The sequence below is a fragment of the Lytechinus pictus genome, chromosome 1 (genome assembly GCF_037042905.1).
Source record: "Lytechinus pictus isolate F3 Inbred chromosome 1, Lp3.0, whole genome shotgun sequence".
Lineage (NCBI taxonomy): Eukaryota > Metazoa > Echinodermata > Echinoidea > Temnopleuroida > Toxopneustidae > Lytechinus > Lytechinus pictus.
In genome coordinates, this window is record NC_087245.1 from 28,374,666 (window position 1) to 28,401,768 (window position 27,103).

Consider the following 27,103-nt stretch of genomic DNA (forward strand, 5'->3'; position numbering starts at 1 on the left):
TTCATTAACTTGGTTACCAGCAAAACTGAAATTCTTTTCTTTAATGCTAGCATTAACTCTCCCATTCAATCTTAACTAAGCCAGTCAACTTAACCCTATATACATTATAAAAATATTGTGTAAAATTGCTCCATGAGGGTAATCATGTGTCCAACCAACATTGGGAATTTCTTTTGGGCATTTTTATCTATTCAGTGTGATGACTGAAAATTTTGCCCATTCTAAATAACCATACTGGCTTCCCACATTGAGTAAAATACTGCCCCACATTGATTGGGCACATATTATTTGTAATGCCCGGGCACCATAGCCCTGGGAAGCGGGGGTGCTGGGAGTGCTGAAGCACCTCAAAAATTTCCTTGGGGATGCTGCGTGTACTATTTTCCATAGGCAGCACCCCCAGGTATTCTGAAAGATGTGTAAAATTGGGAAAACAGGTAACCAAAAAGACCTTCATTTTTTTATTGAAACCCCCTTATTTTTGCTTTTAAAATTTACATCAGCACCCCCAGTCAAGAATCGTTCCCAGGGCCCTGCCGGGCACGCGGCTACGAAATAACGCAGCATTATGTAAGTACATGTCAGACCAAAAATAAAAACGTAATATGTACAAAGTCAATACAAAATCTCTTTCATCTAAAATTCACAAATGAGTGAAAATTCTCACTTGATTGTCGATAGCATTTAATATTATACTATTTATGACTGAATAATGTCACCGATGATATTTGTCCAAAAAAAAAACAATTAAAGATTTAAAAAACAAAGAAATGAATGAGAAAAATAATTTCATTAGCGTAATTTTTGGCTTGTAGTTGATAAGAATGCCACAAAGAATATTTTCACCAAAAATTAGCTTTCTATAGGAGTGAATTAGAGCAAAAAGTATGATGAATAAATAATTCATATAAAAAGAAATATATGATAATTTATTTCCGTACATGCAGTGGTGTAGATTAAGTCATCCTCTACCTTCGTGCACTTTTCGTCGTGATCGCTCGATCCGCGGCCGAGATCTTAAAGGGGGGGGGGGGCTCTACAGGATATCCGATCCGATATCCGAAGATGACGTAAAACCACCCGGTACCAGGCACTCTCTAAAACAATGAGCAATACATTTATGCAAATGAAAGTTGACCAGTTCACCCTGATCATGGTTCGATATTGAAAAGAGTAACCAGGAGAGCATTTCAAGAAACAATAAAGTCAGTGATTTCCATTGACAAGTGTTATAAGCTACTGAAAATCCTTGCATCTGATTGGCTTAGAGCAAATTTGTCCAGTGAAAAACCATTGACACGATGCCTTCATGAAACGTTCCCCCGCTAAATAACAACAAACTAAAATAGCAATAAAATGATTCAACCAGGTAATACCTGGAAAAGCCTGACACGGTTTGGTACGAGGGTGGTTCTCGTCAGGGAGTGAAAGTGTATAAATACAGTGAGCTATAACAGAATTTAATCAGGTTTGGAGCTGATCCTGTCATCCTGAGAAGCTATCAATACACGGAAAGAATTCAAAATTGCGGGACTGGAGTGACACCCCCAATACGCCAACATGGAGTTGAAAGCAACTGTGATCCTTGCTATCCTGGCTGCACTTGCTATGTCAGGTAAGCCTTCAAATTTGTATTTCGATCATCTGAAGGTATTATTACAAGATGATATTTTGATTATCGCAATTCATTGATAGAAATCATAACTATTTCTATTTTGTTTGATAAAAGGAGGAATAACGCTTCATATCATTATCAATCACCACTGCTGTATTAATGGGGGAGGGGGCTAGGGGCTAGCCCCCAAACCTTCCGTGACCAAGCAAAATTTTCAATACGAGAAAGAGAGATAAGTAGTGCAAAATGATTTTATTTTCTGAATGTTAAAATTTGTCACAAATTCATATTTTCATTTTAGAAGGTCAAAAGTTTCCGTCGCGATTTTAAAAAATATTTCCCCATTTTATTACGCAAGGTTTTTATGTGTCTTTATTACTATTATTATTTGGGGAAGGGGGTGATTATGTCTTTGTCAAAAGTTGTAACTCGTAATTCAACAATAATCATGATTTTCAGTATTCTGACTTTGTTGGGGGGGGGGGGGTTGCTAATACAAAAGAAAATTGCCTATGTCAAATGGCTTATATCCTAAAATCTGTCAAATATTTTCAAGTTTAATATGACTATACATGAATAGTGTCACATCGAACCAAACAAACGATGAAAATCTTATTGTTCTTATAAATTCGGACTATAAGAACTAAATCATCATAAATCTTTAATCACATAAAATATATATGAAATATCAGACAGCAAGATATAGGCCTAGGCTCATTATTGGTAAAAATTAACATTGTAAAAACTAAGACAAATATTTAACAGAAATATCACATCGGAAATGATTCATATCATTGGAATCCTGAAAGGCTTAAGAAACTAATAGATTAATAGAAATTATTAAGTTTTCTGTACATTTTCCTCTTTTACAGCTAATGCACGAAGAGGTGATCGTGGAGGTATGGGGCCAGGGAGAGAGAGGGGAGAGGGTCGTTTCGGAGGAAGACCTGACGGAGTGCCAATGGGAGGGCCAAGGCGAGGAGGTGGTGGAATGATGGATGGAAGGAGGTTTGATGGCCCCGGGTTGGGGCTTGGTGCCCCTCAGAGGGACCAACGAAGACAATTTGGTGGTCCGATGGTTGGTGGAAGAAGATCTGACGGTCCTTTCCGTGGCTCCAGACCTGAAGGAGTTGGAAGACCTTTCTTCGGTCAAGACGGAACCAGACGTGATGGTGGAGAAGAAGAAACCGCAGATGCCTCCAAAGAGTCTAAATCAATCTTTGATCGTTTTGGACTCGGTCCGCTTTTTAGAGGACAATCACGAGATCGGGGTCGTCTTCAGGATCAAGGAGGTCAGCATAACGACAACAGCGAAGAGGATGGAGGTCATCGTCACCATCACCATCGCTACCACCCCCACCATCATCACCACCGTCATAATCATACTGAAGGCCAACGCCCTCACAACAAGACGGGAAATTACCCACATCGTCATCACAACAAGACCGGAGACGGGGATTGGGACGGACCAAGATTCCAGATGAGGCCTTTCCGGTTCTTCAAAAACTGGCCATTTGGAAGACACAACCGAACCGAGGAAGGATCTCACGGACATGATGGCCGCCGCCATCCCTTTGGCAAGTTCCCAGGACGCTGGGGATCACATGAAAGCGAGGAAGAAGAGGAGGAGCAGCAGCAGCAGCAGGAGTCAACAACTAGGGAAAATGCAACCCCATCTTCCCCATCGGACGTGATAACACCATCCTCCCAACCGGAAGTGATTGAGATTGCAATCAATGACAATGAAATAGATACTAATGTCATCGGACAACTGTAAATTGTGTTTTAAAAATGACTGATACTGTAAAAATGAAGTCTTCCATATCTTTCCTCTAGTATTGACTGATAAAAATTCCTGACGATGTTTCATCGATACTCAGGCATCCATATATTTTTTAATCACAAAGAGACAAGAAAATTGAATGAAGATACAACACGTTTCATCATGAATTTGACCTTTATCATTATTGAAAGACTTGTAAAATAAACATGATAAATATCATACCAAACTTATGTTCTTTCATAGCTTTACTTTTTCATACACTATACTAGATAATTTTTACATAATTTCTGAAAGAGAAAAGGAGAAAATGTGATATTATGGGTTGAGATATTTTAGATTTATATAGAGGGGGGGGGTGGATGGGGAAAAGGAGACTCCAAATAATTATTGGAGTGAGCATGGTGAAAGAAAATAGGGGAGATAGATGCATGGGAAACTATTATGTGTGTGAAGTGCTACAGACAGAAGCTTGAAAGGAGAAAGAGGGACGAGCCAGAGAAGCCTAAAGAACTGAAGAGAGGGAGTGCGATATTAATAAATAGACACATGAGAGATTGGGAGTAGAAAGATCATGAAGATATATAGAGAGGAAAAGTGATGAATATATTAAAGAGTGAGAGAGAGATGGAAGGGGAAAGGATGGGGTTGTTACTATAGTAATATAATGAGGTAAATTGTTACAGTATCTACCCCCATCCCCATCGTCCCAATGCTCAAGTGATCGGATCGACGGACATATATTCCATTAAAACACATCTTAAAAACATGCTCATCCCCCCTCATCCTGATTATTGTTGTTAGCAACGCCTCCATCATTTCCCTCCTCAATCAATCCCTTAGCCCCTGCTTGAGTTTAGGTTATCTTTAAGTTATTGTCCTTATTGTTTTACATTTTGTTAGTTTTTCTTTTAAGTCCCCCTATTGCTTTTAATCAAATTTTGTTTTTATTATCATATTGTATTTTGTTGCTTTCACCAATATTGTATGTTTTTATGATTTAATTCATATGATTTTGTGCTTTTGTCATTACCATGTTTGATTGTGTATTGTACTTTTTATTTTGTGTGTTTATGGACCCCTACGAAAAACAGCATTTGCTGATAGAGTGCTCCATCCCACTCGTGGAAAATAAATATATAAATAAATACATAAAAAATAAATGATATGAATGTAACTTACATCTGGTACATATCTCGAGGTGAGGTGAGTCATTGGCCCTACTATTTGTGATCTTTTATTATAGAAAAAATAAATAATTCAAAATCGAAATTATACACATGTATCCTCGAATTTCGAAATATATATAAACAGATAGTTTTTGTTAAGAACTTGGATAGGAAAAGAAAAGGCATACCGGCCCGACAATACTCGAATTCGCATCTAGCCACTGGCGTAAATCCCGGGGGGATGGGGGGGGGATATATCCCCCCAACTTTTCGAGGAGGGGGGGGTGGCCTGTACAAACATCCCCCCACTTTTTACGAAATAAATGAAGAAAAAAAATCACAAGAGATAATTGTTTTATTGGTGAAAATTCTTCCCAAAATACCGCTTAACAAATAAAACAATATTATTGAATTATAAAATGCAAATAAAGACCCAGTTCACCATTTCCAAACGAAATACTTATGTCCTTATTATAACATTGAAGAGAAACCTCCGTTTCTTCCAATTCATCAATGTTGGGGTCTTTGGGTAGGGAATAAGATGGAATGTCAATTTTTTTTTAATGTAATCTCTAATAAAACCATTAAACCATCATGGGGTAAAACAGATAATAATATTGGAGGGGTATTTGCCATATGGACATACAGTGGCGTAACTACGGGGGGCATGGGGGCACATCCCCCCCCCCCCCCCCATCGGCTGACCAAAAAAAAACGGGGAAAGGGGGAAAAGGAGAAAAGAGGGAGAAAGGAAGAGAAACGTAGTGGGAAAGAAGAAAATATTATTCATTATAATGTTATATTATATTATAATTATGTTATGTTACATTATACATAAGAAACATTTTTATCATAATTTTATGAAACATAATTTGCCCAGGGCATACGTCTTCATTGTTCCTGGTGCTCGCATTGTCTGTTTAACGAGATATATAATCCTGTTGTACTAAAACATCCCTTTTTCAAGTCAATATAAACCAAATATATTTCCTAGCACTTGAGTTATCATTGTTTTATGTAGTGACATATGCTTCTTTTTCATGACTAAAAAAGTGATTGCTCCATGTTAAGGTCTTCGTATATATGAAACATTTCCTTTCCGTGATTACGTTCGCATTAGTGGATTGGTGAGATTATCTGCTCTTAATGAATTCCTAAAATCAGTCCTTAAAATGTCCCTTCTTCTGAACTGAATATATCAAAAATTTTGAGCTCGCGCTTCGCGCTCGCATCATTTGGTTAATGAAATACGTATGGTCCTAGTTAATTCCTACAAAGAAACCTTAGAATGCCCCACTTCAGGTCTGAATTATCTAAATTTTCAGCTCGCGCATCGCGCTCGCATTGTTTAGCTAGACAGGTACATATCATGATTACACAAATTTGATTATAATGTCCCTTTTTAGGTGTGAATATAAAAAAAATTCAGCTCGCGCTTCGCGCTCGCATTATTTGATCAGTGAGAAATATACCCGTTTAATGACATTGTCCTTAAAATGTCTCTATTAGGTCAGTATAACAGGCAACTTAGCGCGCTTCGCGCGCTCATTAGCACACTCACTCGGTGATTCAACAATTTTGCTGGTGCCCCCCCCCCAATGCCGTGACCCACGATACGCCACTGTGGACATATCAATGACAATTCCTTGCATATCTAAAAACATGATTGCAAAAAAATGCCAAAATATTTCAGTCATCCCCCCCACCCATCAACACGGATTTACGCCAGTGCATCTAGCCCTATATGCCAGCCAAAGAGTAATGACATTGATGACATCGATGGCCATTGTCAATTTCATAACTAATAAAAATGAAAATCGCCCCTGGATACTTATAAGTAAATTTAGTGCATAGATGGTAGACGAGAATGTTCCATACCCCGTAAAAACATACCCTTGTTTAACCAATTTATTATCCCTTTATTCCAAATTTACTTGGAATATATTTTCATAGTTCGCGTACTCAGTAAAAAGAATAGTTTACATGAGTTATGATTAATCCTTCGCAGTGAATTTTTACTATGTTTAATCCTCCAGAATTTTTTTTAGATACTCCATTAATGAGACTTTTATATTCCATTTTTACACAAAATTCCTGCCGTGGGAGGGGTCATCACAGGTAGATCAAGGGGGCGAAGCGGCGGCCCACCCCCTATTGGCGGCGCAAAATAGGAAAGTGAGGAGAAAATTAAGAAAGATAGGACGAGGAAGAAAATTAAATGATGGAAGGGGAGGGGAATAATTGAAAAAAAAAGAAAACTTTCAGGTCATAGTATAAAAATACAAAAATTCGCTCTCGCTTTGCCATAATACACAGCCATCTCTTTATTTCAAAACGTGCTTGATCTTTTTTACTTTTTAGATCGAAATACATAAAATCAAATTACTTATTTAGGAAGATATCCGTCTTTTAATAATTTGTAGTTTTAAATCTAAAAAAAAGCTCGCGCTTTGCGCTCGCATTGCTTATTGGGATAAACTGCTTGTTCTTTATTTCAAAAGTGCTTAAAAGATCCAGTTTTCAGATCTGAATATTAAAAAAATTCATTTAGCGCTTCGCGCTCGCATCAGTAATATGGTTGAGTCAGATACTATCCTGTTTATTGCTATAAGGTAAAAGAAGATTACTTTTTTGGTCGGAAAATAAAACAAAATATAAGATACGCTTCGCGCTCACATTAATTAAAATTTAGTTAGATAGCTACCATTTCCTTGATTTTAAAGTATGCTAATAATACAAATTTTTAGGCCGGAAATAACATATCTTCAGCACACACTTCGCGCTCGAATCTAATATTTTCTAGTTAAATTCCTATCCTGTTCATGATTTGAAAAACTGTTACGATTGTCCAGTTTTTAGGTTGGAAAATACAAACTTAGGCTCGCGCTTCGCGCCCGCATTAATTGTTTAGATTCCTATCTTGTTCATAATTTAAAAACAATACTAAGAATGTCCAGTATTTAGGTTGGGAAATCAAAAACTTTCACCTCTTGCTTCGCGGTCGCATTGTTTAGATTCCTATCCTGTTCATATTTTTTTTTTAAGTACTAAGAATGTCTAGTATTTAGGTTGGAAAATCAAAAACTTTCAGCTCGCGCTTTGCGCTCGCATTAATTGATTAGTTCCTATCCTGTTCATATTCTTTTTAAGATGCTATGAATGTCCAGTTTTTAGGTTGGAAAATAAAAAACTTTCAGCTCGCGCTCGCATTCATTCTTTACATTCATATTCCGTTCATTATTAAGTGCTAAGAATGTCCAGTTTTTAGGTTGGAAAATCAAAAACTTTCAGCTCGCGCTTCCCGCTCGCATTAATTGTTTAGATTCATATCCTGTTCATATTTTTTTTAAAGTGCTATGAATGTCCAGTATTTAGGTTGGAAAATCAAAAATTTTCAGCTCGCGCTCGCGTCTATTGTTTAGTTAAATTCATATCCTGTTCAGGATTTGCAAAAGTGTTACGAATGTCTAGTTTGGAAATCAAATACTTTCAGCTCGCGCTTGCATTAATGGTTTAGGTAGGTTCGAATCTAGTTCATGGTCACAAATAATGTTCAGAATGTTCAATTTTCAGGTCACAATTTATGAAATATCAACATATTAGGGCTCGCGCTTCGCGCTCGCATTATTTATTGAGGCCTTTCATCTTTAGTTAGGAATACCTCCCCTCTTCGAAATATATATATATATATATATATGTATGTGTGTGTGTTTGTTTGAGTTAGTAATTCTGTAGAACATAAAAACGGAAAACTCAATTGTGTCCCACCTACCTTCAAGAAGAGATTTCCGCTCATGCCACCCGGTACCATGCGCTCTCTTAAACAATAAGCAATAAATTTATGCAAATGAAAGTTGACCAGGTCTGATCATGGTTTGAAATTGAAAAGAGCAACTAGGTGAGCATTTCATGAAACAATAAAGTCAGTGATTTCCATTGACAAGTGTTATAAGCTACTGAAATCCTTGCATCTGATTGGCTTAGAGCAAATTTGTCAAGGGAAAAACCATTGACAACGTGCCTTCATGAAACGCTCCCCCTGGAAATAACAAACTAAAAAAGCAATAAAATGATTCAACCAGGTAATACCTGGAAAAGCCTGTCACGGTTTGGTACGAGGGCGGTTCTCGTCAGGGAGTGAAAGTGTATAAATACAGTGAGCTATAACAGAATTTAATCAGGTTTGGAGCTGATCTTGTCATCCTGCTAGAGAAGCTATCAATACACGGAAAGAATTCAAACTTGCGGGACTGGAGTGACACCCCCAATACGTCAACATGGAGTTGAAAGCAACTGTGATCCTTGCTATCCTGGCTGCACTTGCTATGTCAGGTAAGCCTTCAAATTTGTATTTCAATCATCTGAAGGTATTATTACAAGATAAGATTTTGATTTTCGCAATTCATTGATAGAAATCATAACTATTTCTATTTTGTTTGTTAAAGGAGGAATAACACTTCATATCATTATCAATCACCACTGCTGTATTAATGGGGCCCCTAAACGTTCCGTGACCAAGCAAAATTTTCAATACGAGAAAGAAAGAAAAGGAGTGCAATATGATTTTATTTTTCTGAATGTAAAAATTTGTCACAAATTCAGATTTTCATTTTAGAAGGTCAAAATTTTCCCTCGCGATTTTCAAAAATAATTCCCCATACGCAAGGTTTTTATGTGTCTTTATTATTATCATTATTATTTTGGGAAGGGGGTGATTATGTCTTTGTCAAAAGTTGTAACTTGTAATTCAGTAATAATCATGATTTTCAGTATTCTGATTTTGTTGGGGGGGTTGCTAATACACAAGAAAATTGCCTATGTCAAATGCTTTATATCCTAAAATCAGTCAAATATTTTCAAGTTTATTAAGACTATACATGAATAGTGTCACATCGAACCAAACAAACGATGAAAATTTTATTGTTCTTATAAATTCGGACTATAAGAACTAAATCATCATAAATCTTTAATTACATAAAATATATATGAAATATCAGACATAGCAAGATATAAGCCTAGGCTACTTATTGGTAAAATGAACATTGTAAAAAAAAAAAAATATTTAACAGAAACATTCTTACAACAGTGTCACATCGGAAATAGTTCATATCATTGGAATCCTGAAAGGCTTAAGAAACTAATAAATTAATATAAATTATTAAGTTTTCTGTACATTTACCTCTTTTACAGCCAATGCACGAAGAGATGATCGTGGAGGTATGGGGACTGGGAGAGAGAGGGGAGAGGGTCGTTTCGGAGGAAGGCCTGACGGAGTGCCAATGGGCGGGCCAAGGCGAGGAGGTGGTGGAGTGATGGATGGAAGGTTTGATGGCCCCGGGTTGGGGCTTGGTGCCCCTCAGATGGACCAACAAAGACAATTTGGTGGTCCGATGGGTGGTGGAAGAACATCTGACGGTCCTTTCCGTGGCTCCAGACCTGCAGGAGTTGGAAGACCTTTTTTCGGTCAAGACGGAACCAGACGTGATGGTGGAGAAGAAGAAACCGCAGATGCCTCCAAAGAGTCCAAATCAATCTTTGATCGTTTTGGACTCGCTCCGATTTTTAGAGGACAATCACGAGGTCGGGGTCGTCTTCAGGATCAAGGAGAAGGTCAGCATAACGACAGCAGCGAAGAGGATGGAGGTCATCGTCACCATCACCATCGCTACCACCCCCACCATCATCACCACCGTCATAATCATACTGAAGGCCACCGCCCTCACAACAAGACGGGAGATTACCCACATCGTCATCACAACAAGACATTTGGAAGACACAACCGAACCGAGGAAGGATCTCACGGACATGATGGCCGCCGCCATCCCTTTGGCAACCGAGGACGCTGGGGATCACATGAAAGCGAGGAGGAAGAGGAGCAGCAGCAGCAGGAGTCAACAACTAGGGAAAATGCAACCCCATCTTCCCCATCGGAAGTGATAACACCATCCTCCCAACCGGAAGTGATTGAGATTGCAATCAATGACAATTAAATAGATACTAATGTCATCGGACAACTGTAAATTGTGTTTTAAAAATGACTGATACTGTAAAAATGAAGTCTTCCATATCTTTCCTCTAGTATTGACTGATAAAAATTCCTGACGATGTTTCATCGATACTCAGGCATTCATACATTTTTTTAATCATAAACAGACAAGAAAATTGAATGGAGATACAACACGTTTCATCATGAAATTGACCTTTATCATTATTGAAAGACTTGTAAAATAAACATGATAAATATTATACCAAACCCGTGTTTTCATATAGCATTACTTTTTCATACACTACTACATAATTTTTAAACAATTACTGAAAGAGAAAAGGAGAGAATGTGATATTATGGGTTGAGATATTTTAGATTTATAAATAGAGGGGGGGGGGTGGGTGGGGAAAAGGAGACTCCAAATAATTATTGGAGTGAGCATGGTGAAAGAAAATAGGGGAGAGAGATGCATGGGAAACTATTATGTGTGTGAAGTGCTACAGACAGAAGCTTGAAAGGAGAAAGAGGGACGAGCCAGAGAAGCCTAGAGAACTGAAGAGAGAGAGAGTGCGATATCAATAAATAGACACATGAGAGATTGGGAGTAGAAAGATCATGAAGATAATTATATAGAGAGGAAGAGTGATGAATATATTAAAGAGTGAGAGAGAGATGGAAGGGGAAAGGATGGGGTTGTTACAATAGCAATATAATGAGGTAAATTGTTATAGTATCTACCCCCATCCCCATCGTCCCAATGCTCAAGTGATTGGATCGACGGACATATATTCCTTTAAAACACATCTTAAAAACATGCTCATCCCCCTCATCCTGATTATTGTTGTTAGCAACGCCTCCATCATTTTTCTCCTCAATCAATCCCTTAGCCCCTGTTTGAGTTTAGGTTATCTTTAAAGAGATGGCCCACCTAATGAATATTCATGACGACTGTTTTCACAAAATATTGATAAACTTTAAAATTAAATAACTTTGTTATTTTTTTCCGATTTTTAAGAAATCTTCAGCATTTTGCTGAGTGAATTCTACTCTATTTATTAAGCTATAAATATTTTCAGCCTGGACCACCCCTTTAAGTTATTTTCCTTATTGGTTTACATTTTGTTGATTTTTCTTTTTTAGTCCCCCTATTGCTTTTAATCAAATTTTGTTTTTATTATCATATTGTATTTTGTTACTTTCACCAATATTGTATGTTTTTATTATTTAATTGATATGATTTTGTGCTTTTGTCATTATCATGTTTGATTGTATATTGTACTTTTTATTTTTTGTGTGTATGGACCCCTACGAAAAACAGAATTTGCTGATAGAGTGTTCCATCCCACTAGTGGAAAATAAATATATACATAATACATAAAAAATGAATGATATGAATGTAACTTACATCTGGTACATATCTCGAGGTGAGGTGAGTCATTGGCCGGTCTGCTTGGAGTTTGCCACGATTTTGTCGGAAAGAGTCCGCTCCCAGTACATGCCCGCCAAAAATTACATAGATTGCAGCTTTCTCCTATTATAGGCCTATGTAGCGAAGTGTCTGGCGTATCTAACATATTTTGGAAATAGATCACCCAGAGTGGAACAAGATTTATGATCAGCATAGGGAATGCCAATGGTAATTGTACACAGTCTTGACAGTTGGCTGAAGACTTTCTCGCTGGAACACTGAGTTGCATGGGTTTACACGTACTCACCCAATACGTCTTTAATCAATCCAGGCATTCCCACTGATGCTTTTCACAAAGTAGTCTGGACTCTGGGGTGAGCAATTATAATCATTCCCCATGGAAGCTTACATCCATTTGACTTTAACTGATTTCTCTCCTTTCATCTTTAAACCCTTCTGAATACAATCTCATTAAAATTCTCTGAGCTACTCTACTACTCTCATATATACAAAATTCCCATTAAAATTACTTCTTTTATTCTACTCCCGAACCCTCTTTACAAATTAATTTCCCAAACTGAACATCATCCACAGCTATAGGCTAAATTTTCAATCACATACAAAAAAAGTATTAATACCCTACAAAGATCTGAAGTTCATTAACTTGGTTACCAGCAAAACCGAAATTCTTTTCTTGAATGCTAGCATTGACTCTCCAATTCAATCTTAACTAAGCCAGTCAACTTAACCCTACATACACTCTAAAAATATTGAGTAAAATTGCTCCATGAGGGTAATTATGTGTCCAACCAACATTGGGCATTTCTTTTGGGCATTTCTATTTATTCAGTGTGATGACTGAAAATGTTGCCCATTCTAAATAACCATACTGGCTTCCCACATTGAGTAAAATACTGCCTTACATCGATTGGGCACATATTATTTGTGATGCCCGGGCACCATGGCCCTGCGAAGCGGGGGGGGGGGGGGGGGGTCGGGGAGTGCTGAAGCACCCCAAAAATATAGTTGGGGATTCTGCGTGTACAATTTTCCATAGGCAGCACCCCCAGGTATTCTGAAAGATGTGTAAAATTGGGAAAAAGGTAACCAAGAAGACCTTCATTTTGTAGTGAAACCCCCTTATTTTTGCTTTTCAAATTTACATCAGCACCCCTGTCAAAAATCGTTCCCAGGGCCCTGCCGGGCACGCGGTTACGTAATAACGCAACATTATGTAAGTACATGTCAGACCAAAAATAAAAACTTAATATTTACAAAGTCAATACAAAATCTCTTTCATCTAAAATTCACAAATGAGTGAACATTCTCACTTGATTGTCAATAGTCATTTAAAATGATACTATTTATGACTTGAATAATGTCACGGATGATATTTGTCGAAAAAAAAACAATAAAAGATTGAAAAAACAAAGAAATAAATATGAAAAATAATTTCATTAGCGTAATTTTTGGCTTGTAGTTGTGAGGAATGCCACAAAGAATATTTTCACAAAAAATTAGCTTTCTAGGAGTGAGTTAGAGCAAAGAGTATGATTAATAAATAATTCATATAAAAAGAAATATATGATAATTTATTTACGTATATGCAGTGGTGTAGATTATGTCATCCTCTACCTTCGTGCTGTTTTCGTCGTGATCGCTCGATCCGCGGCGCCGAGATCTTAAGGGGGGCTCTACAGGATATCCGAAGTTGACGTAATACCACCCGACATGGGCGGAAATCCCAGGGGGGACAGGGGAAGCGCCCCCCTTCCATTTTGGAAAGGGGGGGGGGACATAATATCAAATGTCCCCCCTACTATTTGTGGTCTTTTATTATAGAAAAAATAAATAATTCAAAATCGAAGTTATACACATGTATCCTCGAATTTCGAAATATATATAAACAAATAGTTTTTGTTTTAAGAACTTGGTTAGGAAAAGAAAAGGCATACCGGCCCGATAATTCTCGAACTCGCATCTAGCCCTATATGCCAGCCAAAGAGTAATGACATTAATGACATCGATGGCCATTGTCAATTTCATAACTAATAAAAATGAAAATCGCCCCTGGATACTTATAAGTAAATTTAGTGCATAGATAGTAGACGAGAATGTTCCATACCCCGTAAAAACATACCCTTGTTAAACCAATTCATTATCCCTTTATTCCAAATTTACTTGGAATATATTTTCATAGTTCGCGTACTCAGTAAAAAGAATAGTTTTCATGAGTTATGATTAATCCTTCGCAGTGAATTTTGACTATGTTTAATCCCCCAAATTTTTTTTAGATACTCTATTAACGAGACTTTTATATTCCATTTTATACAAAATTCTTGCCGTGGGAGGGGTCATCATAGGTAGATCAAGGGGGCGAAGCGGCGGCCCACCCCCTATTGGCGGCGCAAAATAGGAAAGTGAGGAGAAAATTAAGAAAGATATGACGAGGAAGAAAATCAAATGATGGAAGGGGAGGGGAATAATTAAAAAAAAAAAAGAATTTCAGGTCATAGTATAAAAATACAAAAATTCGCTCTCGCTTTGGCATAATACACAGCCATCTCTTTATTTCAAAACGTGCTTAATTTTTTTTTACTTTTTAGATCGAAATATATAAACTCAAATTATTTATTTAGGAAGATATCCGTCTTTTCATAATTTGTAGGTTTAAATCTTTAAAAAAGCTCACGCTTTGCGCTCGCATTGCTTATTAGGATAAACTGCTTGTTCTTTATTTCAAAAGTGCTTGAAAGATCCAGTTTTCAGATCTGAATATAAAAAAATTATTTCGCGCTTCGCGCTCGCATCAGTAATATGGTTGAGTCAGATACTATCCTGTTTATTGCTATAAGGTAAAAGAAGATGACTTTTTTGGTCGGAAAAAAATAATATAGGATACGCTTCGCGCTCACATTAATTAAAATTTAGTTAGATAGCTACCATGTCCTTGATTTTAAAGTATGCTAATAATACAAATTTTTAGGCCAGAAATGACATATCTTCAGCACACACTTCGCGCTCGAATCTGATATTTTCTAGTTAAATTCCTATCCTGTTCATGATTTGAAAATCTGTTACGATTGTCCAGTTTTTAGGTTGGAAAATACAAACTTAGGCTCGCGCTTCGCGCCCGCATTAATTGTTTAGATTCCTATCTTGTTCATAATATAAAAAAAATACTAAGAATGTCCAGTATTTAGGTTGGGAAATCAAAAACTTTCACCCCTTGCTTCGCGGTCGCATTGTTTAGATTCCTATCCTGTTCATAATTTTTTTTTAAGTACTAAGAATGTCTAGTTTTTAGGTTGGAAAATCAAAAACTTTCAGCTCGCGCTTCGCGCTCGCATTAATTGATTAGTTCCTATCCTGTTCATATTATTTTTAAGATGCTATGAATGTCCAGTTTTTAGGTTGGAAAATAAAAAACCTTCAGCTCGCGCTGGCATTCATTCTTTAGATTCATATTCCGTTCATTATTAAGTGCTAAGAATATCCAGTTTTTAGATTGGAAAATTAAAAACTTTCAGCTCGCGCTTCCCGCTCGCATTAATTGTTTAGATTCATATCCTGTTCATATTCTTTTTAAAGTGCTATGAATGTCCAGTTTTTAGGTTGGAAAATCAAAAACTTTCAGCTCGCGCTCGCATTCATTCTTTACATTCATATTCCGTTCATTATTAAGTGCTAAGAATGTCCAGTTTTTAGGTTGGAAAATCAAAAACTTTCAGCTCGCGCTTCCCGCTCGCATTAATTGTTTAGATTCATATTCTTTTTAAAATGCTATGAATGTCCAGTATTTAGGTTGGAAAATCAAAAATTTTCAGCTCGCGCTCGCGTCTATTGTTTAGTTAAATTCCTATCCTGTTCAGGATTTGAAAAAGTGTTACGAATGTCTAGTTTGGAAATCAAATACTTTCAGCTCGCGCTTGCATTAATGGTTTAGGTAGGTTCGAATCTAGTTCATGGTCACAAATAATGTTCAGAATGTTCAATTTTCAGGTCACAATTTATGAAATATCAACATATTAGGGCTCGCGCTTCGCGCTCGCATTATTTATTGAGGCCTTTCATATTTAGTTAGGAATACCTACCCTCTTCGAAATATATATATAAATATATATATATGTATGTGTGTGTTTGTTTGAGTTAGTAATTCTGTAGAACATAAAAACGGAAAACTCAATTGTGTCCCACCTACCTTCAAGGAGAGATTTCCGCTCATGCCACTCGGTACCATGCACTCTCTTAAACAATAAGCAATAAATTTATGCAAATGAAAGTTGACCAGGTCTGATCATGGTTTGATATTGAAAAGAGCAACCAGGTGAGCATTTCATGAAACAATAAAGTCAGTGATTTCCACTGACAAGTGTTATAAGCTACTGAAATCCTTGCATCTGATTGGCTTAGAGCAAATTTGTCAAGGGAAAAACCATTGACAACGTACCTTCATGAAACGTTCCCCCGGTAAATAACAAACTAAAAAAGCAATAAAATGATTCAACCAGGTAATACCTGGAAAAGCCGGTCACGGTTTGGTACGAGGGCGGTTCTCGTCAGGGAGTGAAAGTGTATAAATACAGTGAGCTATAACATAATTTAATCAGGTTTGGAGCTGATCTTGTCATCCTGATAAGCTATCAATTTACACGGAAAGAATTCAAACTTGCGGGACTGGAGTGATACCCCCAATACGTCAACATGGAGTTGAAAGCAACTGTGATCCTTGCTATCCTGGCTACACTTGCTGTGTCAGGTAAGCCTTCATATTTGTATTTCAATCATCTGAAGGTATTATTACAAGATAATATTTTGATTTTCGCAATTCATTGATAGAAATCATAACTATTTCTATTTTGTTTGTTAAAGGAGGAATAACACTTTATATCATTATCAATCACCACTGCTGTATTAATGGGGCACCTAAACGTTCCGTGACCATGCAAAATTTTCAATACGAGAAAGAAAGAAAAGGAGTGCAATATGATTTTATTTTCTAAATGTAAAAATCTGTAACAAATTCAAATTTTCATTTTAGAAGGTCAAAATTTTCCCTCGCGATTTTCAAAAATAATTCCCCATACGCAAGGTTTTTATGTGTCATTATTATCATTATTATTTTGGGAAGGGGGTGATTATGTCTTTGTCAAAAGTTGTAACTTGTAATTCAACAATAATCATGATTTTCAGTATTCTGATTTTGTTGGGGGCGTTGCTAATACAAAAGAAAATTGCCTATGTCAAATGGTTTATATCCTAAAATCTGTCAAATATCTTCAAGTTTAATATGACTATACATGAATAGTGTCACATCGAACCAAACAAACGATGAAAATCTTATTGTTCTTATAAATTCGGACTATAAGAACTAAATCATCATAAATCTTTAATTACATAAAATCTATATGAAATATCAGACATAGCAAGATATAGTTCTAGGCTACTTATTGGTAAAATGAACATTGTAAAAAAATATATATTTAACAGAAACATTCTTACAACAGTGTCACATCGGAAATAGTTCATATCATTGGAATCCTGAAAGGCTTAAGAAACTAATAAATTAATAGAAATTATTAAGTTTTCTGTACATTTTCCTCTTTTACAGCCAATGCACGAAGAGATGATCGTGGAGGTATGGGGACTGGGAGAGAGAGGGGAGAGGGTCGTTTCGGAGGAAGGCCTGACGGAGTGCCAATGGGCGGGCCAAGGCGAGGAGATGGTGGAGTGATGGATGGAAGGAGGTTTGATGGCCCCAGGTTGGGGCTTGGTGCCCCTCAGATGGACCAACGAAGACAATTTGGTGGTCCGATGGGTGGTGGAAGAAGATCTGACGGTCCTTTCCGTGGCTCCAGACCTGAAGGAGTTGGAAGACCTTTCTTCGGTCAAGACGGAACCAGACGTGATGGTGGAGAAGAAGAAACCGCAGATGCCTCCAAAGAGTCCAAATCAATCTTTGATCGTTTTGGACTGGCTCCGATTTCTAGAGGACAATCACGAGGTCGGGGTCGTCTTCAGGATCAAGGAGAAGGTCAGCATAACGACAGCAGCGAAGAGGATGGAGGTCATCGTCACCATCGCTACCACCCCCACCATCATCACCACCGTCATAATCATACTGAAGGCCACCGCCCTCACAACAAGACGGGAGATTACCCACATCGTCATCACAACAAGACCGGAGACGGGGATTGGGACAGACCAAGATTTCAGATGAGGCCTTTCCGGTTCTTCAAAAACTTGCCATTTGGAAGACACAACCGATCCGAGGAAGGATCTCACGGACATGATGGCCGCCACCATCCCTTTGGCAACCGAGGACGCTGGGGATCACATGAAAGCGAGGAGGAAGAGGAGCAGCAGCAGCAGGAGTCAACAACTAGGGAAAATGCAACCCCATCTTCCCCATCAGAAGTGATAACACCATCCTCCCAACCGGAAGTGATTGAGATTGCAATCAATGACAATTAAATAGATACTAATGTCACCGGACAACTGTAAATTGTGTTTTAAAAATGACTAATACTGTAAAAATGAAGTCTTCCATATCTTTCCTCTAGTATTGACTGATAACCTGACGATGTTTCATCGATTCTCAGGTATCTATATATTTTTTAATCATAAACAGACAAGAAAATTGAATGGAGATACAAAACGTTTCATCATGAAATTGACCTTTATCATTATTGAAAGACTTGTAAAATAAACATGATAAATATCATACCAAACTCATGTTCTTTCATAGCATGTTTACTATTTCATACACTTCTAGATATTTTTTAAATAATTACTGAAAGAGAAAAGGAGAGAATGTGATATTATGGGTTGAGATATTTTAGATTTATATAGAGAGGGGGGGGGGGGTGGGTGGGGAAAAGGAGACTCCAAATAATTATTCGAGTGAGCATGGTGAAAGAAAATAGGGGAGAGAGATGCATGGGGAAACTATTATGTGTGTGAAGTGCTACAGACAGAAGCTTGAAAGGAGAAAGAGGGACGAGCCAGAAAAGCCTAGAGAACTGAAGAGAGAGAGTGCGATATCAATAAATAGACACATGAGAGATTGGGAGTAGAAAGATCATGAAGATATATAGAGAGGAAGAGTGATGGATATATTGAAGAGTGAGAGAGAGATGGAAGGGGAAAGGATGGGGTTGTTACTATAGCAATATAATGAGGTAAATTGTTACAGTATCTACCCCCATCCCCATCGTCCCAATGCTCAAGTGATCGGATCGACGGCCATATATTCCTTTAAAACACATCTTAAAAACATGGTCATCCCCCCTCATCCTGATTATTGATGTTAGCAACGCCTCCATCATTTCCCTCCTCAATCAATCCCTTAGCCCCTGCTTGAGTTTAGGTTATCTTTAAGTTATTTTCCTTATTGTTTTACATTTTGTTAGTTTTTTTTTAAATCCCCCTATTGCTTTTAATCATACTTTGTTTTTATTATCATATTGTATTTTGTTGATTTCACCAATATTGTATGTTTTTATGATTTGATTCATATGATTTTGTGCTTTTGTCATTACCATGTTTGATTGTGTATTGTACTTTTTATTTTGTGTGTTTATGGACCCCTACGAAAAACAGCATTTGCTGATAGAGTGTTCCATCCCACTCGTGGAAAATAAATATATAAATAAATACATAAAAAATAAATGATATGAATGTAACTTACATCTGGTACATATCTCGAGGTGGGGTGAGTCATTGGCCGGTCTGCTTGGAGTTTGCCACGATGTTGTCGGAAAGAGTCCGCTCCCAGTACATGCCCGCCAGAATTACATAGATTGCAGCTTTCTCCTATATATAGGCCTATGTAGGGATGTGTCTGGCGTATTTAACACCTTTTGGAAATAGATCACCCAGAGTGGAACAAGATTTATAATCAGCATATAGGGAATGTCAATGGTAATTGTACACAGGCTTGACAGTTGGCTGAAGACTTTCTCGCTGGAACACTGAGTTGCATGGGTTTACACGTACTCACCCAATACGTCTTTAATTATTCCAGGCATTCCCACTGATGCTTTTCACAAAGTAGTCTGGGGCCGATTGCACGAAAGGGTCTTTCCAAGGACCGTCTTTCGTGTCGCCCATCTTTTATGATGCGCTATAAGCGGGGTGTTTCTGAAATTTATGATAAACAAATAAAATTCGTAAGCTTGCTTTTAAATCAAATTTTATACAATTTCATGAGATATCACATCATTTTATAAACAAATATTTTGTTTATTTTAACGGACAAATAAAATATATTTGCAGATAATTTATTTGAAATGCGTTTTACATGGCGTATCATAAAAGATGGGCGACACGAAAGACGGTCCTTGGAAAGACCCTTTCGTGCAATCGGCCCCTGGACTCTGGGGTGAGCAATTATAATCATTCCCCATGGAAGCTTACATCCATTTGACTTTAACTTATTTCTCTCATTTCATCTTTAAACCCTTCTGAATACAATCTCATTAAAATTCTCTGAGCTACTCCACTACTCTCATATATACAAAATTCCCATTAAAATTACTTCTTTTATTCTACTCCCGAACCCTCTTTACAAATTAATTTCCCAAACTGAACATCATCCACAGCTATAGGCTACATTATCAATCACATACAAAACAAACAGTATTAAGTACCCTACAAAGATCTGAAGTTTATTAACTTGGTTACCAGCAAAACCGAAATTCTTTTCTTAAATGCTAATATTAACTCTCCCATCCAATCTTAACTAAGCCAGTCAACTTAACCCTATATACACTTTAAAAGTATTGTGTAAAATTGCTCCATGAGGGTGATTATGTGTCAAACCAACATTGGGTATTTCTTTTGGGCATTTTTATCTATTCAGTGTGATGACTGAAAATTTTGCCCATTCTAAATAACCATACTGGCTTCCCACATTGAGTAAAATACTGCCCCACATTGATTGGGCACATATTATTTGTGATGCCCGGGCACCAAGTCCCTGGGAAGCGGGGGTGGGGGTCGGGGAGTGCTGAAGCACCCCAAAAATATAGTTGGGGATTCTGCGTGTACTATTTTCCATAGGCAGCACCCCCAGGTATTCTGAAAGATGTGTAAAATTGGGAAAAAGGGTAACCAAAAAGACCTTCATTTTGTAGTGAAACCCCCTTATTTTTGCTTTTCAAATTAACATCAGCACCCCCAGTCAAAAATCGTACACTACTAGATAATTTTTACATAATTACTGAAAGAGAAAAGGAGAGAATGTGATATTATGGGTTGAGATATTTGAAGAGAGAGAGAGAGAGTGCGATATCAATAAATAGACACATGAGAGATTGGGAGTAGAAAGATCATTAATATAATTATATAGAGAGGAAGAGTGATGAATATATTAAAGAGTGAGAAAGAGATGGAAGGGGAAGGATGGGGTTGTTACTATAGCAATATAATGAGGTAAATTGTTACAGTATCTACCCCCGTCCCCATCGTCTCAATGCTCAAGTGATTGGATCGACGGACATATATTCCTTAAAAACACATCTTAAAAACATGCTCATATCCCTCATCCTGATTATTGTTGTTAGCAACGCCTCCATCATTTTTCTCCTCAATCAATCCCTTAGCCCCTGCTTGAGTTTAGGTTATCTTTAAAGAGATGGTCCAGGCTGAAAATATTTATATCTTAAAGGAGAATGAAACTCTTGGAGCAAGTTAGCTTTTGTGAAAGCAGAAAAATCAAAGAATAAGATCAACAAAAGTTTGAGTAAAATAGGACTAGCAATAGAAGAGTTATGAGCATTTGAATATCGAGATCACTAATGCTATGGAGATCCTCCAATTGGCAACGCAACCGAGATCTATGATATCACAGATGAACAACTCTCCCCTTTTGGACACTGAAAATATACCCCAAAACATCTCTTTTTGCTCTTTCTAATCATATGACAAACGATTCATCAATGATATAATGTTGTGAAATCTCTGTACTTGTCCTCTCATAAAGAGAACACCTCACCTTGTGATAGATTCTATAAAAGTGAGAATATAAGTGAAATAAGTACTAAAGCAATGAGGGAGTTGTACGTGTGTGACGTCACAGATCTTGGTCGCGTTGCCAATGGGAGGATCTACATGGCATTAGTGATCTCAATATTCAAATACTCATATCTTTCTTATTATTCATTCAATCTTCCTCAAACTTTCAATGATATGTTTCTTTGATTTTTCTCTTTGATATGGATTCAGCTGGTTTCAAGGGTTTCATTCTCCTTTAATAACTAGTGTAGAATTCACTGAGCAAAATGCCGAAAATTCCATCATAATCGGATAACAAATAATAAAGTTATTGAAGTTTAAAGTTTAGCAATATTTTGTGAAAACAGTCGTCATGAATATTCATTAGGAGGGCTGATGATGTCACACCTCCACTTTCCGTTTTCTTATGTTATTACATAAGATCTTATTTTTTTCATTATTTCATACTTGTGTGAATTATATGTCTCCCTTATAATGAAATAAGTTGCAGCAATAAATATATAATGCACTAAATCAGTTGTCAATCCAATTTTTCTAGTTCTTGGAGGAAAAAAACTGAATAAACCTAATTTCATATAATAAAATACAAAAGAACAAGTGGGGATGCGACATCAACAGCCCACTTAATGAATATTCATGACGACTGTTTTCACAAAATATTGCTAAACTTTAAAATTAAATAACTTTGTTATTTTTTTCCCGATTTTAAAGAAATTTTCAGCATTTTGCTGAGTGAATTCTACTCTATTTATTAAGCTATAAATATTTTCAGCCTGGACCATCCCTTTAAGTTATTTTCCTTATTGGTTTACATTTTGTTGAATTTTCTTTTTTAGTCCCCCTATTGCTTTTAATCATATTTTGTTTTTATTATCATATTGTATTTTGTTACTTTCACCAATATTGTACGTTTTTATGATTTAATTCATATGATTTTGTGCTTTTGTCATTACCATGTTTGATTGTGTATCAGCATTTGCTGATAGAGTGTTCCATCCCACTAGTGGAAAATAAATATATAAATAAATAGATAAAAATAAATGATATGAATGTAACTTACATCAAGTACATATCTCGAGGTGAGGTGAGTCATTGGCCGGTCTGCTTGGAGTTTGCCACGATGTTGTCGGAAAGAGTCCGCTCCCAGTACATGCCCGCCAGAAATTACATAGATTGCAGCTTTCTCCTCTAGGCCTATGTAGGGAAGTGTCTGGCGTATTTAATACCTTTTGGAAATAGATCACCCAGAGTGGAACAAGATTTATAATCAGCATAGGGAATGTCAATGGTAATTGTACACAGTCTTGGCAGTTGGCTGAAAACTTTCTCGCTGGAACACTGAGTTGCATGGGTTTACACATACTCACCCAATACGTCTTTAATCAATCCAGGCATTCCCACTGATGCTTTTCACAAAGTAGTCTGGACTTTGGGGTGAGCAGTTATAATCATTCCCCATGGAAGCTTACATCCATCTGACTTTAACTGATTTCTCTCCTTTCATCTTTAAAACCTTCTGAATACAATCTCATTAAAATTCTCTGAGCTACTCTACTACTCTCATATAACAAAATTCCCATTAAAATTACTTCTTTTATTCTACTCCCGAACCCTCTTTACAAATTAATTTCCCAAACTGAACATCATCCACAGCTATAGGCTACATTTTCAATCACATACAAAACAAACAGTATTAAGTACCCTACAAAGATCTGAAGTTCATTAACTTGGTTACCAGCAAAACCGAAATTCTTTTCTTAAATGCTAGCATTAACTCTCCCATTCAATCTTAACTAAGCCAGTCAACTTAACCCTATATACACTCTAAAAATATTGTGTAAAATTGCTCCCTGAGGGTAATTATGTGTCCAACCAACATTGGGAATTTCTTTTGGGCATTTTTATTTATTCAGTGTGATGACTGAAAATTTTGCCTATTCTAAATAACCATACTGGCTTCCCGCATTGAGTAAAATACTGCCCCACATTGATTGGACACATGTTATCTGTGATGCCCGGGCACCATGGCCCTGGGAAGCGGGGGGGGGGGGGGATCGGGGAGTGCTGAAGCACCCCCAAAAAATAGTTGGGGATTCTGCGTGTACTGTTTTCCATAGGCAGCACCCCCAGGTATTCTGAAAGATGTGTAAAATTGGGAAAAAAGGTAACCAAAAAGACCTCAATTTTGTAGTGAAACCCCCTTATTTTTGCTTTTCAAATTTACATCAGCACCCCCAGTCAAAAATCGTTCCCAGGGCCCTGCCGGGCACGCGGTTACGAAATAACGCAACATTATGTAAGTACATGTCAGACCAAAAATAAAAACTTAATATGTACAAAGTAAATACAAAATGTCTTTCATCTAAAATTCACAAATGAGTGAACATTCTCACTTGATTGTCATGCAATAGCATTTAATATTATACTATTTATGACTGAAATAATGTCATCGATGATATTAGTCGAAAAAAAATAAAAGATTGAAAAAAACAAAGAAGTAAAAAAGAAAATTAAAAAAAGATTTCATTAGCGTAATTTTTGGCTTGTAGTTGTTAGGAATGCCACAAAGAATATTTTCACCAAAAATTAGCTTTCTAGGAGTGAATTAGAGCAAAAAGTATGATGAATAAATAATTCATATAAAAAGAAATATATGATAATTTATTTACGTATATGCAGTGGTGTAGATTATGTCATCCTCTCCCTTCGTGCTCTTTACTTTTCGTCGTGATCGCTCGATCCGTGGCCGAAATCTTAAGGGGGGGGGGGGCTCTACAGGACATCCGAACCGATATCCGAAGATGACATAAAACCACCCGGTACCATGCACTCTCTTAAACAATGAGCAATAAATTTATGCAAATGAAAGTTGACCAGGTCTGATCATGGTTTGATATTGAAAAGAGTAACCAGGTGAGCATTTCATGAAACAATAAAGTCAGTGATTTCCACTGACGAGCGTTATAAGCTACTGAAAATCCTTGCATCTGATTGGCTTAGAGCAAATTTGTCCAGTGAAAAACCATTGACAGGATGCCTTCATGAAACCTTTCTCCGGTAAATAACAACAAACTAAAAAAGCAATAAAATGATTCAACCAGGTAATACCTGGAAAAGCCTGTCACGGTTTGGTACGAGGGCGGTTCTCGTCAGGGAGTGAAAGTGTATAAATACAATGAGCTATAACATAATTAAATCAGGTTTGGAGCTGATCTTGGCATCCTGCTAGAGAAGCTATCAATACACGGAAAGAATTCAAACTTGCGGGACTGGAGTGACACCCCCAATACGCCAACATGGAGTTGAAAGCAACTGTGATCGTTGCTATCCTGGCTGCACTTGCTATGTCAGGTAAGCTCTCAAATTTGCATTTCGATCATCTGAAGGTATTATTACAAGATAATATTTTGATTATCGAAATTTATTGATAGAAAACCAGCTATTTCTATTTTGTTTGTTAAAGGAGGAATAACACTTCATATCATTATCAATCACCACTGCTGTATTAATGGGGCCCCCAAACGTTTTGTGACCAAGCAAAATTTTCAATACGAGAAAGAAAGAAAAGGAGTGCAATATGATTTTATTTTTTTAATGTAAAATTTTTTCACCAATTCAGATTTTCATTTCAGAAGGTCAAAATTTTCCCTCGCGATTTTCAAAAATATTTCCCCATACGCAAGGTTTTAATGTGTCATTATTATTGTCATTATTATTTTGGGAAGTGGGTGATTATGTCTTTGCCAAAGCTGTAACTCGTAATTCAACAATAATCATGATTTTCAGTATTCTAATTTTGTTGGGGGTTGCTAATACAAAAGAAACTTGCCTATGTCAAATGGTTTATATGCTAAAATCTGTCAAATATTTTAAAGTTTAATATGACTATACATGTCACATCGCACCAAACAAACAATGAAATTGTTATTGTTCTTATAAATTTGGACTATAAGAACTAAATCATCATAAATCTTTAATCACATAAAATATATATGAAATATCAGACAGCAAGATATAGGCCTAGGCTCATTATTGGTAAAAATTAACATTGTAAAAACTAAGACAAATATTTAACAGAAATATCACATCGGAAATAATTCATATCATTGGAATCCTGAAAGGCTTAAGAAACTAATAGATTAATTGAAATTATTAAGTTTTCTGTACATTTTCCTCTTTTACAGCTAATGCACGAAGAGGTGATCGTGGAGGTATGGGGCCAGGGAGAGAGAGAGGGGAGAGGGTCGTTTGGGAGGAAGACCTGACGGAGTGCCAATGGGTGGGCCAAGGCGAGGAGGTGGTGGAATGATAAATGGAAGGAGGTTTGATGGCCCCGGGTTGGGGCTTGGTGCCCCTCAGAGGGACCAACGAAGACAATTTGGTGGTCCGATGGTTGGTGGAAGAAGATCTGACGGTCCTTTCCGTGGCTCCAGACCTGAAGGAGTTGGAAGACCTTTCTTCGGTCAAGACGGAACCAGACGTGATGGTGGAGAAGAAGAAACCGCAGATGCCTCCAAAGAGTCTAAATCAATCTTTGATCGTTTTGGACTCGGTCCGCTTTTTAGAGGACAATCACGAGATCGGGGTCGTCTTCAGGATCAAGGAGGTCAGCATAACGACAACAGCGAAGAGGATGGAGGTCATCGTCACCATCACCATCGCTACCACCCCCACCATCATCACCACCGTCATAATCATACTGAAGGCCAACGCCCTCACAACAAGACGGGAGATTACCCACATCGTCATCACAACAAGACCGGAGACGGGGATAGGGACGGACCAAGGTTCCAGATGAGGCCTTTCCGGTTCTTCAAAAACTGGCCATTTGGAAGACACAACCGAACCGAGGAAGGATCTCACGGACATAATGGCCGCCGCCATCCTTTTGGCAACCGAGGACGCTGGGGATCACATGAAAGCGAGGAGGAAGAGGAGGAGGAGCAGAAGCAGCAGGAGTCAACAACTAGGGAAAATGCAACCCCATCTTCCCCATCGGAAGTGATAACACCATCCTCCCAACCGGAAGTGATTGAGATTGCAATCAATGACAATGAAATAGATACTAATGTTATCGGACAACTGTAAATTTTGTTTTGAAAATTACTGATACTGTAAAAATGAAGTC

At 37.3% G+C, this 27,103-nt stretch overlaps 2 protein-coding genes and 1 pseudogene across 2 annotated transcripts; all 3 read left to right on the forward strand.

Moving 5' to 3' along the window:
* The first annotated feature begins 1,469 nt into the window (after positions 1-1,469).
* Positions 1,470-10,651, forward strand: LOC129265224 (uncharacterized). Its single transcript, XM_064104104.1, has 4 exons — positions 1,470-1,615; positions 2,488-3,390; positions 8,828-8,896; positions 9,755-10,651. The coding sequence occupies exons 1-4, from the start codon at positions 1,561-1,563 to the stop codon at positions 10,552-10,554; spliced, it is 1,827 nt and encodes a 608-aa protein (XP_063960174.1). The 5' UTR covers positions 1,470-1,560; the 3' UTR covers positions 10,555-10,651.
* Positions 10,652-16,562: 5,911 nt separating this feature from the next.
* Positions 16,563-18,693, forward strand: LOC129265233 (serine/threonine-protein phosphatase 1 regulatory subunit 10-like). The gene is made up of 2 exons (XM_064099691.1): positions 16,563-16,717; positions 17,570-18,693. Exons 1-2 carry the CDS (start codon positions 16,663-16,665, stop codon positions 18,430-18,432), a joined length of 918 nt encoding a protein of 305 aa, XP_063955761.1. The 5' UTR covers positions 16,563-16,662; the 3' UTR covers positions 18,433-18,693.
* A 6,493-nt stretch (positions 18,694-25,186) lies between these two features.
* Positions 25,187-27,103, forward strand: LOC135153071 (serine/threonine-protein phosphatase 1 regulatory subunit 10-like; annotated as a pseudogene).

What these genes read in the sequence shown, in the direction of transcription:
- LOC129265224 (XM_064104104.1), top strand. Translation starts at nt 1,561, where the DNA reads ATGGAGTTGAAAGCAACTGTGATCCTTGCTATCCTGGCTGCACTTGCT. An exon ending in GGCTGCACTTGCTATGTCAG is followed by an intron (nt 1,616 to 2,487) that starts GTAAGCCTTCAA and finishes CCTCTTTTACAG; the next exon opens with CTAATGCACGAAGAGGTGAT. An exon ending in GGCTGCACTTGCTATGTCAG is followed by an intron (nt 8,897 to 9,754) that starts GTAAGCCTTCAA and finishes CCTCTTTTACAG; the next exon opens with CCAATGCACGAAGAGATGAT.
- LOC129265233 (XM_064099691.1), top strand. Translation starts at nt 16,663, where the DNA reads ATGGAGTTGAAAGCAACTGTGATCCTTGCTATCCTGGCTACACTTGCT. An exon ending in GGCTACACTTGCTGTGTCAG is followed by an intron (nt 16,718 to 17,569) that starts GTAAGCCTTCAT and finishes CCTCTTTTACAG; the next exon opens with CCAATGCACGAAGAGATGAT.